General features: G+C 36.7%; 1 protein-coding gene across 1 annotated transcript in view; it reads right to left on the minus strand.

Moving 5' to 3' along the window:
- LOC106882216 (inactive hydroxysteroid dehydrogenase-like protein 1) overlaps positions 1 to 13,008 on the minus strand; it is a 15,848-nt gene extending 2,840 nt beyond the window's left edge. Inside the window, exons 1-6 of the mRNA XM_089340760.1 lie at positions 12,711 to 13,008; positions 8,005 to 8,127; positions 5,844 to 5,954; positions 3,790 to 3,848; positions 3,107 to 3,151; positions 1,514 to 1,548 (exon numbers count right to left, since the gene is read on the minus strand). Coding sequence (XP_089196886.1) covers positions 1,514 to 1,548; positions 3,107 to 3,151; positions 3,790 to 3,848; positions 5,844 to 5,954; positions 8,005 to 8,127; positions 12,711 to 12,918 — 581 coding nt within the window. The 5' untranslated portion in view covers positions 12,919 to 13,008. The remainder of the gene's footprint in view (positions 1 to 1,513; positions 1,549 to 3,106; positions 3,152 to 3,789; positions 3,849 to 5,843; positions 5,955 to 8,004; positions 8,128 to 12,710) is intronic.
- Between the last annotated feature and the right edge of the window lie 1,497 nt (positions 13,009 to 14,505).

Raw genomic sequence — 14,505 nt, forward strand, 5'->3', positions numbered from 1 at the left:
ACTCGGAACATAAAAATGAACGAAATACCAGTAAGTATTTTACCCAATAATAGTGGTGGCAGCGACGGTGGAGGTGGTGGTGAAATAATGATGTGGCATTAATTATGGTGGTGTTGACGGTGGAGGTGAAAGTGATAGGCTCACACCCTCACATCAAATTCATCATTGAAATCATTATTGACTTTTACCTTACTGCATCTTTCTACATAGCCTGCATAAAGCTCTCACAAGTCATTTATCTAAACCTAATTTCATTAGTAACCACCAAATCACCCAATATGGTACCCAGCGAAACACCTTCTCCAAGTCAACAGGTGCCAAGAATAGTGGTTTACTCTTAGCCAAGTATTTCTCCTGTGATTGCCTCAAAGGAAGATTGCATTCATGGTACTTCTGCTAGGCACAAACCCAAACTGCATCTTATCAAGGCCCGCTTTGTCATGGATCAATTGTACTGTAATGCTCTCTCCATAACCTGATTCAGTAGTCTGATTCTTCTTTAGTTGTTTTTTTCTCTCAAGCAGTGTTTCTGAACCTTTTTACCCTTGTGTAACCCTTAAAATAAATTACATGTCTCAAAGAACCCCTGCACAAAAAAAATTATATATCATATCTTTCTCATATTTTTCTCATCATAGTTCACATGGTAAATATCATATATATAATTATATTATATATAATGTATGCATATGCACATATAATGTGCATGTATAGTAATATTATGATCATGAAATTAGCATTAGCTTATCTCACACTTTCTCACGGAACCCCTAGGAACCTTTTGCTGGGAATCGTGGTTGAGAAACGTTGCTCTAAGGTATCTCCTCTGCCTAAGCATTCTAGATAAGCATGGAATTATAACAGAAAGTGCATGGCCAAGTCATTAGGTATTGCACTCACATGAGTGAGATCATGGTTTTGAATACCAAACTGGTATTCTTGAGCAAAACACTTCATTTAATGTTGGTTCAGTCCACTCAGCTGTAAATGAGTAACCCTGCAATGGCTGGGTAGTCCATTCAAGGTAAATATTGGCCTGCCTGCTTAACTAGCAAGGCAACAGGCCGCATTCAAAAGCTAAAACAATGTGAGTTACACCTTTACATCTGTGGTGTAAAGGTGTAAATAACAACATCTGAGAAGCTGGTTGACACCGTGATAATGTGACGACAGCAAAATAGAAAGAGAACACCGTGGTGCAAATGAATTGGGGCGCTTGCAGAATAATGCAGGAATTATGTCAATCGACTACATAGAACGGTGTGAAACACTGATCGAATCAAACATAGAATATATATAAAGATAAAGGTTGTAAATATTGGGCCCTCATCCGTGAACTCAGACACCAACTCCCAGCCACTCTAAGAGTTAGCTGTTCGTTTGTAACTGGGCTGATCCACTGGGAGTTTATATATGCATTACTTCTTATTCCAAATTACATTTCAATTAAGTCTTCTTCCTAAATGCTTATTATTCTAGCCCGATAGGGTTGTTTTGTATAAGATAAACTTACCTGGCGACCATCTGTGGCAGTATCATATGCGTCATCTGAAAAGAAAATATATCATATTATATATATATATATATATATATATATATATATATATATAATTACTGTCACTAGTACAAACTCATCATTTCTCTGGTTAGAACCTGTGTGTGTATACTTATTCTAGTCATCTCTTTTGCCAAACTGCTAAGTTACAGGGACATAAGCATAGCTACACCAGTTGTTAACCAGCGGTGGCGGGCGAACACGAAGACACACACACACACATCATACATAAATAAACATACATACACACAATCATTTACATCCATATATACATATATAAATACACACACACACACACAAATATATATATATATATATATATATCACCAAACATATGTGCAAAAGTAATATCATCAGACATAAAAAATTACAAAAACTTCTCACCAAACATATGTGAGAGAAGTAACATCACTAAACATGTGTCATAAATAATGTGTCTATGACTGGACACATATGACTATAGAAATAGTATGACTAAATATGCATGATCACAGAAGTGTTTTGGCTACAGAACTAATGTGACTAAAGATGTATCAAATACATGTGACTAAACATAAGTAGAGAAGTACTGTGATTAGACAAATGTGACCAAATGTGTGACAACTGATGCAATGTGACTAGATATGAATAACCACAAATATGTAACAAGAGCATTTATGAGTTAGCCCTTTAGAATTCCGATTACTCTGTCAAATGTAAGGCTTATTTATTCACATTGTTTTGAATTAATTGTGCATTATCTTGCAGCTTTGAGATTTTGAAAATGTCATTGTATATTTTTAAAATGATATTGTAGAGTAGGTGTGAGAGGCTGGATCTGACCAGTGTGAACATATGATAGGTAGAAGATTTGAGCCGGTTTGAACATATAACTGGTAGAATATCTGGGCTAGTTTGAACATATAATTGGTAGAATATCTGGGCTAGTTTGAACATATAACTGGTAGAATATCTGGGCTAGTTTGAACATATAACTGGTAGAATATCTGGGCCAGTTTGAACATATAATTGGTAGAATATCTGGGCTAGTTTGAACATATAACTGGTAGAATATCTGGGCTAGTTTGAACATATAATTGGTAGAATATCTGGGCTAGTTTGAACATATAACTGGTAGAATATCTGGGCTAGTTTGAACATATAACTGGTAGAATATCTGGGCTAGTTTGAACATATAACTGGTAGAATATCTGGGCTAGTTTGAACATATAATTGGTAGAATATCTGGGCTAGTTTGAACATATAACTGGTAGAATATCTGGGCTAGTTTGAACATATAACTGGTAGAATATCTGGGCCAGTTTGAACATATAACTGGGAGAATATCTGGGCCAGTTTGAACATATAACTGGGAGAATATCTGGGCCAGTTTGAACATATACTTGGGAGAATACTGGGCCAGTTTGAACATATACCTGGGAGAATATCTGGGCTAGTTTGAACATATAATTGGTAGAATATCTGAGCCAGTTTGAGCATATAACTGTTAGAATATCTGGGATGGTTTGGGCCCAAATGCTAAAGAGTTAAGCAAGTCAGTTGAACACTTACCATAGTTGTGGCTGAGATATTGACATTAATAAGTTGCCAGAGTCTCTGTAACAAAACAAAATGATAAAAACAATGTTAAACTCCAATAGAATTATAACGAAGGCATACTTTAAATGTATTTCTCTTGCATTGCATGTCTACAGGGAAACTTAAAGAGTTATTTCAGCCAATGGGGAAGCTTTTATATCAGGCATGGGCAATCTTTCAATGAAAATTGGGCTGCACGAGACATGGCTGATCAACAGACAGGTTGCACTACTAAAAAAATTCAAGGTAATTTTTTTCATTAGGCATGCCATTCAGAAAATCCCATGACTGTTCTATATAGTCACTTGACCTACTAGAAATAGTAGCTAAATTTCCTTCAAATTTCATCCAACCAACGTTAAAAAAAGTGAAGGACCCTTTAAATAAAGAGATCTTAGATACAGTACATCTGAAGGAAAGATGGAATGGTCATAATCATAACACCTTTAATTATAGATCTGGGTTGAGACTGAACAACATCCACCCCTCCACTTCCAACACATGGTTGTGAGCGATGGCTATGCCTATGTTTCCATCAACTGAACCACTCCACATTCAATGCCCCTCTCTTCAGCTTATCATTTAGAATAATTTTACACTCCAGTTTGAAGCTCAATATAAAACAGACCAATGTGAAATTCAAACAGAGAACTCACCTCCTCAGGGACCTCAAGAAATAACTGTGGATAATGGTACATAACTCCAACATTATTGACTGAAAAAATTTGATAAATAAATAAACATATAGATAAATCAACTAATTTGTCATTAGCGATGAAAGCAGTATTAGTTCAAATTAGCAGTCTGTGTATTATACTTAATGCAGATGTACTGTAGAAAGCCTGGAAACTGTGGCATTTGTCTAAAAAGCATCTCTTATAGATGTATAGTGCTAAAAGACACTAGTGTCTAGCAGCAGTGGTGAAATTGCATCATTATTAGTAAGCATCCACTAGCCCTACATGCTAAGACAAATTTAACCTACATTGATATAGAAAAACAGTGATTAATAAATCACTGGTGTTGCAATTATCTGGCAGGCAAGATTTTGATATTAGCAACACAGAACATAGTATATACTGGGTTAAGTATGCTATACAGAATGCTAATTTAAACTAGTACTGCTCCCATTGCTAAATAAACTAAAGACATAGTGCAAAGTAATAAACATGGCTTTTGATCAGCTATGCATTTACTGGCTGTAGCTAGTGACTGGACAGACAGACATTAGCTCTAGGTGTTCACTAGACAGACAGTTATTGGTTGTAAGTAGTGACTCAACAGATATCTTGGCTGTGGTAGTGTAGTGACTCAACAGGTAGTTATTGGCTATAGGTAGTGACTCCACAGACAGACATTGGTTGTAGGATGTGACTCAACAGACAGATATTTGCTGCAGGTGTTGACTCAACAGACTGGTATTGCTGCAGGTGTTGACTCAACAGACTGGTCATTTGCTGCAGGTGTTGACTCAACAGACTGGTCATTTGCTGCAGGTGTTGACTCAACAGACTGGTCATTTGCTGCAGGTGTTAACAAGACAGACATAAGTTATGGGTGACAAGTGAACAGACACAGATTGTGGGTGCTGTACAGGCAGGTACAAAGTGTATACAATAAGTGTTTGTGCAAGGTTTTCTTCTTCCTAATTCAGAAAGAGGAGCTTGCAGTACCTCTAAGTAACTCCTGTAGTTTCTAGATGGAGCAAAGCATCTCCAGTTTTCATTTCACCTGAGGTCTTGAGCATCCTAAGATCAACTGTCACCACATCCTTATGTCTTTCTTGGTGTTCCTTTCCTGCTGCCTCCTTCCACCTGGATAACTTGGCACTTCTTTACCCAATAGTTACCCTTCTTATGCATCACATGTCTGTAGCAGAACAGTGTTCTCTCTTGTACACTACAGTCAATTTCTCTTATTCCAAATTCTAATAAATAAATAGATAAATAAATATGCCAACATGGAAAATGGATGTTAAAGGATAATGATAATACATATATACACACACACACACATATATATATACAAATATACACACATACATGTATACACAGACAATCTATACATAAATATATATATATATACACACACACACACATATATATCTACATATTTACACACATATACATACACACACACACAAGTACATATATATTTATTACGCCGCATGTAAACAAACAAGTTTGTTTTTCAAAGCGCTGAAATGTATGGTAGAACAAGTAGAAAGATAAATTTTATTCAACGCATACATACTGAACAGTATAGATAAAAAAAAAGGATTTTATCCTTTATATCTATACTGTTCAGTATCTATGTGTTGAATAAAATTTATCTTTCTACTTGTTCTATATATATACCTATGTGTGTGTGTGTGTATATATATATATATATATAATACATTCACACAAACACACACACATGGACGACATTAGGAAAAAAATTCAGATTTTAACATATATTTCTAACAGGCCACAAATTTTCTAAGAGGCATATAGGTACACTCAATCACAGCTACACCAGTATCTGATTAAACTTAATTCTATCAACCCCATAAATAAACATAACTAAATATCACAAACAACACAAACCATTTTGTAACCATTGTTCTACTTATTTTAACAATGTACCCTCTCCCACCAGAATTCAATATAAAACATTCTTTTTTAAAAAAAAATTGCACAAGAATATAATATGAGGTATTAGCACTTACTTAGAATTCCTATTTCTTTATCCTTTATCTGTGACCAAATTTTATGATAAATTTCTCTGTTAGCAGAAAAGTCTACAACAATTGGAATGACTTCAACACCGAATTGATGTGCTGTAAAAATGAAATATAAACAAGAATTGAATGATTAAGATAACCAGTTAATTAAGATGACACTAGTAGATAATATGTTAGATAGAACAGGTTATCTACTGATATAATAATAAAATAATATTTAGAATTAAGGGCTGGGTTCTGTTACTCTTTAGGATTTGGTCTGAAGAGGAAGGGTAGTGATCATCCCCTTTTTTTCAGAACCTTCACGACTGATGGGAGGAAAGGAGGCATTTGACCTGTTTAATAAACACACCTTCATGCACACACATACAATGTTCATGCATGTGTGTGTGTACATGTATATGTTGTTGTTGGCACTCCGTCGCTTACGACGTCGAGGGTTCCAGTTGATCCGATCAACGGAACAGCCTGCTCGTGAAATTAACGTGCAAGTGGCTGAGCACTCCACAGACAAGTGTACCCTTAACGTAGTTCTCGGGGGATATTCAGCGTGACACAGAGTGTGACAAAGCTAGTCCCTTTGAAATACAGGCACAACAGAAACAGGAAGTAAGAGTGAGAGAAAGTTGTGGTGAAAGAGTACAGCAGGGTTCGCCACAATCCCCTGCCGGAGCCTCGTGGAGCTTTTAGGTGTTTTCGCTCAATAAACACTCACAACGCCCAGTCTGGGAATCGAAACCACGATCCTATGACCGCGAGTTTGCTGCCCTAACCACTGGGCCATTGCGCCTCCACTACATGTATATGTGTGTGTATAAAATATACATATAACAAAATGAGTTGATAAAGGAATAAACAATTATCTTATGAACTTTATTAGCTTACAGCTGTTTCTGCTACAAGATGCTGTGGATTCATCAGAGTTGAGTGCCTGAGTAACACCTTATAGCTTCATCAGAGCCTTGAATATGAAGCACTTCATATTCAAAGTTCCAATGAAGCCATAAGGTCCCAGACACTCAACTAGGAGTCCACTGCTTCTTATAATGGAAACAATTGAAAGCTAATGAAGTTCATAAGATAATTGTTTATTACTTTGTCGTCTCTTTTCTTATATATATGCATGTATATATGTGTGTGTGTGTGTGTGTGTGTGTGTGTATATATATATATATATATATATATATATATATTGTGTGTATATATATATATATATATATATATATATATATATATATATATATATATTGTGTGTATATATATATATATATATATATATATATATATATATATATATATATATGCTTAGACCCCCTTCGGTCATGACTGACCATGGGATTGTACCTAGAAAGTTACTCTCCCAGGCACAAGACCGGGCATGGTTGTTTTATGGAAAACCAGCAGTCGCCCATGCATATCAGCCTCCCCTCTCCACGCCACCAGTGTTATCCAAGGGAAAGGCAAAGGGGCCGATACAGCTTGGCACCTGTGACGTCGCAACTCATTTCTACAGCTGAGTGAACTGGAGCAACGTGAAATAAAGTGTCTTGCTCAAGAACACAACACACAGCCCGGTCCGGGATTCGAACTCACAACCTCACAATCGTAAGCTCGACGCTCTAACCACTGAGCCATGCACCTTCATGTATATATATATATATATATATATATATAGAAATATATATATATATATATTTGTTACACAAATTTTGGGTAAAACCTCCACTTTTACCCGCTCCCATTGATTGCACCTAGTATAGCAATAATTGGGTACCCTCCCAGCAGTATACTGGATAGATACTATCCCTTAGTGGGTTGTACCCCCAACCCCTAACTCTCTCACGTTATGTATATATATATATATATATATATATATACATATATATATATAAAATTGTTAGTTGACTGTTGAAAGTACACTCAATACCATAGTAGAGATTAATAATATATTTCATTTTGGTTGAGTCAACCTCTTGCAACACTGAATTCTGTCTGTGAGTGTACCCATTAAAAGGATGGTTATGGACAGAGTGGCTTTGATCATAGGTGGATTCAATCAGTGTTGACCAACAGGAATAACGACAATAACACCATCACTCAACCATACATACATAAGAGAAACCAGCTACAATCACATTCGACTTACCTATACTTTCAGCAGTTTTCTTCAGTAGCGTGTCACCTTTACTGACCAGAATGAGATTCATTCCCCGACTGGCCAGTTCGTGGGCATAGGCTTTCCCAATGCCCTCACTGCTTCCAGTAACAACTGTAAGATACAAATATAAAGAAACAAATTAATAACCCTTTCTACTATAGACACAAGGGCCTGAAATTTGGGGGAGGGGGATAGTTGACTACATCGACCCCGAAAGGATGAAAGGCAAAATTGACCTCGGCGGAATTTGAACTCAGAACATAGCGACAGGCGAAATACCACTATGCATTTTGCTCAGCGTGCTAACGATTCTGCCAGCTCACCACCTTTGGAAACAAATTAGTCATAGTGAGGAGAAACCTGTGTAATAATAGTTTCAAATTCAGGCACAAGGCTAGCAAGTTTGGGGGAGGGAATGAGTCAATTACATCGACCCCAGTATTCAACTGGTACTTATTTTATTAACCCTGAATAGATGAAAGGTAAAATCAACCTCATCAAAATTTCAACTCAGGCCATAAAGACAGACAAAATGCGGTCAAGCATTTTGTCAGTATGCTAACGATTCTGACAGGTGGTTGCCTTTAACCAGAATAATAATAATTTCAAATTTTAGCACAAGGCCAGCAATTCTGAGGGAGGGGATAAGTCAGTTACATCAGCCCCATTGTTCAACTGGTACTTATTTCATTGACCCCGAAAGGATGAAAGGCAAAGTCAAGCGTGGCGGGATTTGAACTCAGAACGTAAAGACAGATGAAATGCTGCTGTTCCAGATCTGTATGCATCAGAATTGACATTGCTTTTCATTCTTCTTTCGGGTTTGACAACATAAATTGGCACCAAATCTTTTATAGATTTGGGAAATTCTAATCTTTCCAGCTTCTTTAAGTAATCTGCCTTCAATAATTGATGATGCAAGCAACATATCTGGTAAAAGTTTCCACCATATTTTCTGTCCATGTCAAATAAATTAAACATGGAAACAGCTTTATTTAGCAAGAACCCAGAAAAGAAGGAAAGATAAAAGCACAGAAACATAACATGTAACAGTGTTGGCACTCCATCGCTTACGACGTCGAGGGTTCCAGTTGATCCGATCAACGGAACAGCCTGCTCGTGAAATTAACGTGCAAGTGACTGAACACTCCACAGACACGTGTACCCTTAACGTAGTTCTCGGGGATATTCAGCGTGACACAGTGTGACAAGGCTGACCCTTTGAATTACAGGCACAACAGAAACAGGAAGAAAGAGTGAGAGAAAGTTGTGGTGGAAGAGTACAGCAGGGTTCGCCACCATCCCCTACCGGAGCCTCGTGGAGCTTTAGGTGTTTTCGATCAATAAACACTCACAACACCCGGTCTGGAAATCGAAACCACGATCCTATGACCGCGAGTCCGCTGCCCTAACCACTGGGCCATTGCGCCTCCACTCATGTAACAGTAAACGCTGAACAATAACCACATTCTGATGCCATGTTATAGCTGAGTGGCCAGGCCCAACACCAGGCTTTGGTGCCTGGTGGTGCTTAAGAATTTTCTGGGTGGACACTAATTTGTAATAATGCTAAAGAGGAGTTTCGAAATAAGTGCATCACTATAAATTTGAGGGTGCACCATTGAATGGTGAGGGGGGCAGTGCCATCCAGTGCACCCCCTTAGCAACAGGCATGCAAGTACCATAGTTTACCAGTGTTATCTGAGCACCAAGGAAAAAACAGCAAGAATGCTTTAACCCTTCAGGCATTCAAATAACCCTGCCAAAAGCAATGCTTGTTTATTGACATTGTTTTGCATTAATCATACAATATCTCACAGCCCCAAGATTTCGATGATGTGATTGTTTAGTTTTAGAATGACATTGAAGGATAAGGTATTATTTATTTATTGCCCACAAGAGGCTAAACATAGAGGGGACAAACCAAGACAGACAAAGGGATTAAGTCGATTACATCGACCCCAATGCGTAACTGGTACTTATTTAATCGACCCCGAAAGGATGAAAGGCAAAGTCGACCTCGGCGGAATTTGAACTCAGAACGTAGCGGCAGACGAAATACCGCTAAGCATTTCGCCCGGCGTGCTAACGATTCAGCCAGCTCGCCGCCTTTATTTATTTTTTTTTTTTTAGTAAAATGAGTAATAAAGAAAAATTAGTACGGTCGAAATGCCGCTAAGCATTTTGTCCGGCGTGCTAACGATTCTTATTTCTTTATTGCCCACAAGGGGCTAAACACAGAGGGGACAAACAAGGACAGACAAAGGTATTAAGTCGATGAAATACCGCTTAAGGCAGATGAAATACCGCTAAGCATTTCGCCCAGTTCGCTAACGTTTCTGCCAGCTCGCCGCCTTGGAGGATAAGGCATGAGAGGCCAAACCTGACCAGTTTGAGCAAAAAACAGGTAGAATGTTTTAGCTAGATATGGTCGGTTTTAATGCTAAAGGGTTAATTCACACCCATCATTCATTGCACATGTATAATGAAGCACACCTTTGAACAAGGCTAGTCTGGACCTTAAACAACAACAATAACTTCTGCTTTGGTTGTCATCTGAAGATTCCCTCATTTCAGATCTTACCTCTTGCCATCTTGTAACCCCTAGACACAGAGGGGGTAAAACCCTGTAGTTATGCCGACACAGACATACCCCAGATAACATCTGCCACACATACGTTATCTGTTAATAGTTCACCCTTTTCTGTACCAATGGGTCCTCCACTCACACTGACTTCACGGCACAGCCACAAACTGAGTAAGAATCACAATACATAGTCTCTAGATCTCACGTATTTTTTATGGGACATCTCTAGTTGAGCAGACCTATGACATGGATGTTTCAATCCTTAATCATCGATGTTGTTTAGTCCTGAATTAGACCTGACCGAGCAGAACTACGTATAAAGGTATTCCAATGACAAAATGACAAGTAGAACAACAAACAAACGAATCCAAGTTACGCTCAACAGGACAGTTTTTTCCCCTCACGGACATTAATCCATAGGGAACAAAAAGAAAACATTCAAAACTCTTGACGATATAAGAACGAGTTCATCTCGTAATTGAAACTCACGAAATAATTGCGCGAAAAGATGTTTCAAATCTGTTGAGTCCAACACGTTGATAAATTAGTCCAACATTATACAAGTCATTTAAGTATTAACGGTGCAATTAGTAATTAATTGTAAATTTGGGTGCCCAAAACATGGATACTTGATGAAGTGAAACTGTAAATAAATTTCTGTTAACGTAATATCAAATTATAGAAGCATTAACCGATATACACACACACACGCACGCACAGAGGAATAGAGACTTCGAAACCCATGTGTTTGTCTTTAGCAGTAAAAAAAAAAAACCAATGTTGTGCCCCTTAATGTCAAAGAATACCAAGGGTGAATATGTTTGACTAAAAAACCCTTTTGAGTATGTGTCACAAAGTGGCTACAGTGCAATGACCGAGCCCCTCCCGACGAGTTTCTTTTTTTTAAGAGTGTTGATGAGAAGGACGACCTTACCATTTAGAATATTGAATGTTAATATAAGTACAAAGCTTCACGTTCCTGACTGGTGCTTTATTTTATCGACTTCCACAAGGAAGAAGGCAATACAACTTCAAGATCTGAACTCATTTAAAATATTTTTTAAAAACCCACAAATTTTCTGACCCCCACCTCCTTGAGTGAAGTACTTTTCGAGATTTCGTTATGTATCATTAATGTTTTGAGTTCGATTTTCACCAGGGTTGACTTCGCCTTTCATCCCCCAGAGATCGTTAATATAAAGTACCTGTCACAATTACTATGATCGATATAACCACCTAAGTTACTAAACTGAAATATAATTAATGTTTACGGAAAACGAAACTAAAAAGTTGATGTGTTGACTAATTCTAAATTTATTCATCCCAACAGGATTTCCTTTATAGTATTCTAATGACTAATTCTATTAAAGGTAATCTTTTCATTCAATAGATTAAACACATTAAAACTTTAAAAAAAAAAAGACGGGACTCGCAGTATAGAACAATGTCACATTTTCTTTAACGGGAAAAACTACAAGAGCATATCAAGTGACATTTATTCTAATAACATAGAGTATAACAAAAATAATGAGTAGTATATTTATTTCTTTGATAATATAGTTTGTATGAGTGTGAGGGGACAGGAAAATAATACAAATAAAGGAAACAAACTCCGCTTCTTGCCTAGCTCAAAACTAAGTTGCGGTGGGGTCAAGGTCATTGGAAAACTATCACATTTCATAAGTTCTAACGCATATAAAAATGTAATGTTTCGTCTTGAGCGATCCAGTGTTTCCAGCAAACAAAACTTTATTACTTTAATTCACATATAATAAATCGAGCAAAACATAAATGTTGACATTTTAGGGAGGGGTCAGTTTTGTTTTTGTTTTGCTGGGGGGGGGGGGTTCGTATAGAAACTATTCCTTTTCGGAAAAAAGTATCTTGACAAACTTCGCTAACACGGTTTCAAAATCGAGCTTCTGCTAAAGCGAGCGGTCTAAAAAAAAACAGGTGGAAAAAAATTACATCTCTTGGTTAAACTGATCGGTAATAATTTAGATCTGCATAAATTCACAAAATTCAAGAGGGTTTACGTATATATGAGACAAACAAACGCAATTAAATTGCACCGAGTAATAACGTTAATTGAAAAACATAAACTTACCTGCCCATTTGCCATAGAGCTTCTTAAAGTCTGACTGTTGTACTTTACTCAACACATGGCAATTACACGAACGCAATATCGTGTATGTGAAACCAAATACTTTTTTAGCGCCGTAGTATACTCCAAGAATTGCTAAAGTGTCCCGAGCAGAAGAAAACACCTCGACACTTTGCCGATAGAGGAGGCCGAAGCTGTCAACATAAGCCATCGTTGTTTGCCATTGGTAATAAACCCTCTGCTAGAATTGAAGAGCACACTCAGCTCAAGGCTGATAACTCTATCTATCTTAAATTATTCTGTTGCTAGTGCTTCATTGAGGAGAGTGGAGGCGCAATGGTCTAGTGGTTAGGGCAGCGGTCTCACGGTCATAGGATCGCAGTTTCGATTCCCAGACCGGGCGTTGTGAGTGTTTATTGAGCGAAAATACTTAAAGCTCCACGAAGCTCCAGCTGTACTATTTTCACCACAACTTTCTCTCACTCTTACTTCCTGTTTCTGTTGTGCCTGTAATTCAAACGGTCAGCCTTGTCACACTGAATATCCCCGAGAACTACGTTAAGGGTACACGTGTCTGTGGAGTGCTCAGCCACTTGCACGTTAATTTCACGACGGAGTGCCAGCAACATTGAGGAGAGAAGACCGTAGATGCAAAGAACGTTAGAACTCAAGTCACGTCCCAAAGCACACAAACTTATTTAAATTTCTCTCTCTTTCCCTCCTTATCAATCAACGAGTGAGTATATATGTAAACACATATACATGTACAAATCTATCTAGCTAGTTATCCGTATGTATATTCACACATAAGCACACACACACATACATACATATATATCATTTTGTCTACGCTTTGTTTACAATGTCCTGTATCCAGATATGCATCTATATATACAGGTAGACGTATGTACGTATATATGCATATACTCATTTATTATATATATATACATACATATATATATATATATATATGTATATATATATATATATATATATATATATATATATATATACACACATACATATATATATATATATATATATACATATATATACATACAATTAAACCTTGGGAGAGGCATTATGCCGGTAATAAACACACGCACTGGTTCAGTCCTTTATTAATTTATATAGTTTTTTGTTAAATTATTTCATTGCACTCTTGCAATCTCTTCAGTAACTTGTCTCTCCACTTCCATTTATTTTGAATATATTCAAAATAAATGGAAGTGGAGAGACAAGTTACTGAAGAGATTGCAAGAGTGCAATGAAATAATTTAACAAAAAACTATATAAATTAATAAAGGACTGAACCAGTGCGTGTGTTTATTACCGGCATAATGCCTCTCCCAAGGTTTAATTGTATTTCTTTCAACACACGTATCCACATCAAGAATCTTGCACACGAAATACACATACGAAATATATATACATACATATACATATATTACATACAAAAATGTTCTTTTCGTGGTTAGATGATTCGGCATCTATTTCTAGCATATAGGAGTCCACTTTTGCTGGTCATTCCTCTTATTTTTGTATGTAATATAATTTTAATCTTCGGATTTTTTTAATATGCTAGACCACTGGTTTTAATTGATTAATATCAATTTCTATCCTCATTAATAAATACATATACATATATATATGTATGTACATATACATATATATATATATACATATACATATATATATATATACATATACATATATATATATATACATATATATATATACACATATACATACATATATATATATATACAGTGTGTGTGTGTATAAAGTTTTGATGACA

This window comes from Octopus bimaculoides, chromosome 24 (genome assembly GCF_046866305.1).
Source record: "Octopus bimaculoides isolate indiv1 chromosome 24, ASM4686630v1, whole genome shotgun sequence".
In the NCBI taxonomy this organism is placed as follows: domain Eukaryota; kingdom Metazoa; phylum Mollusca; class Cephalopoda; order Octopoda; family Octopodidae; genus Octopus; species Octopus bimaculoides.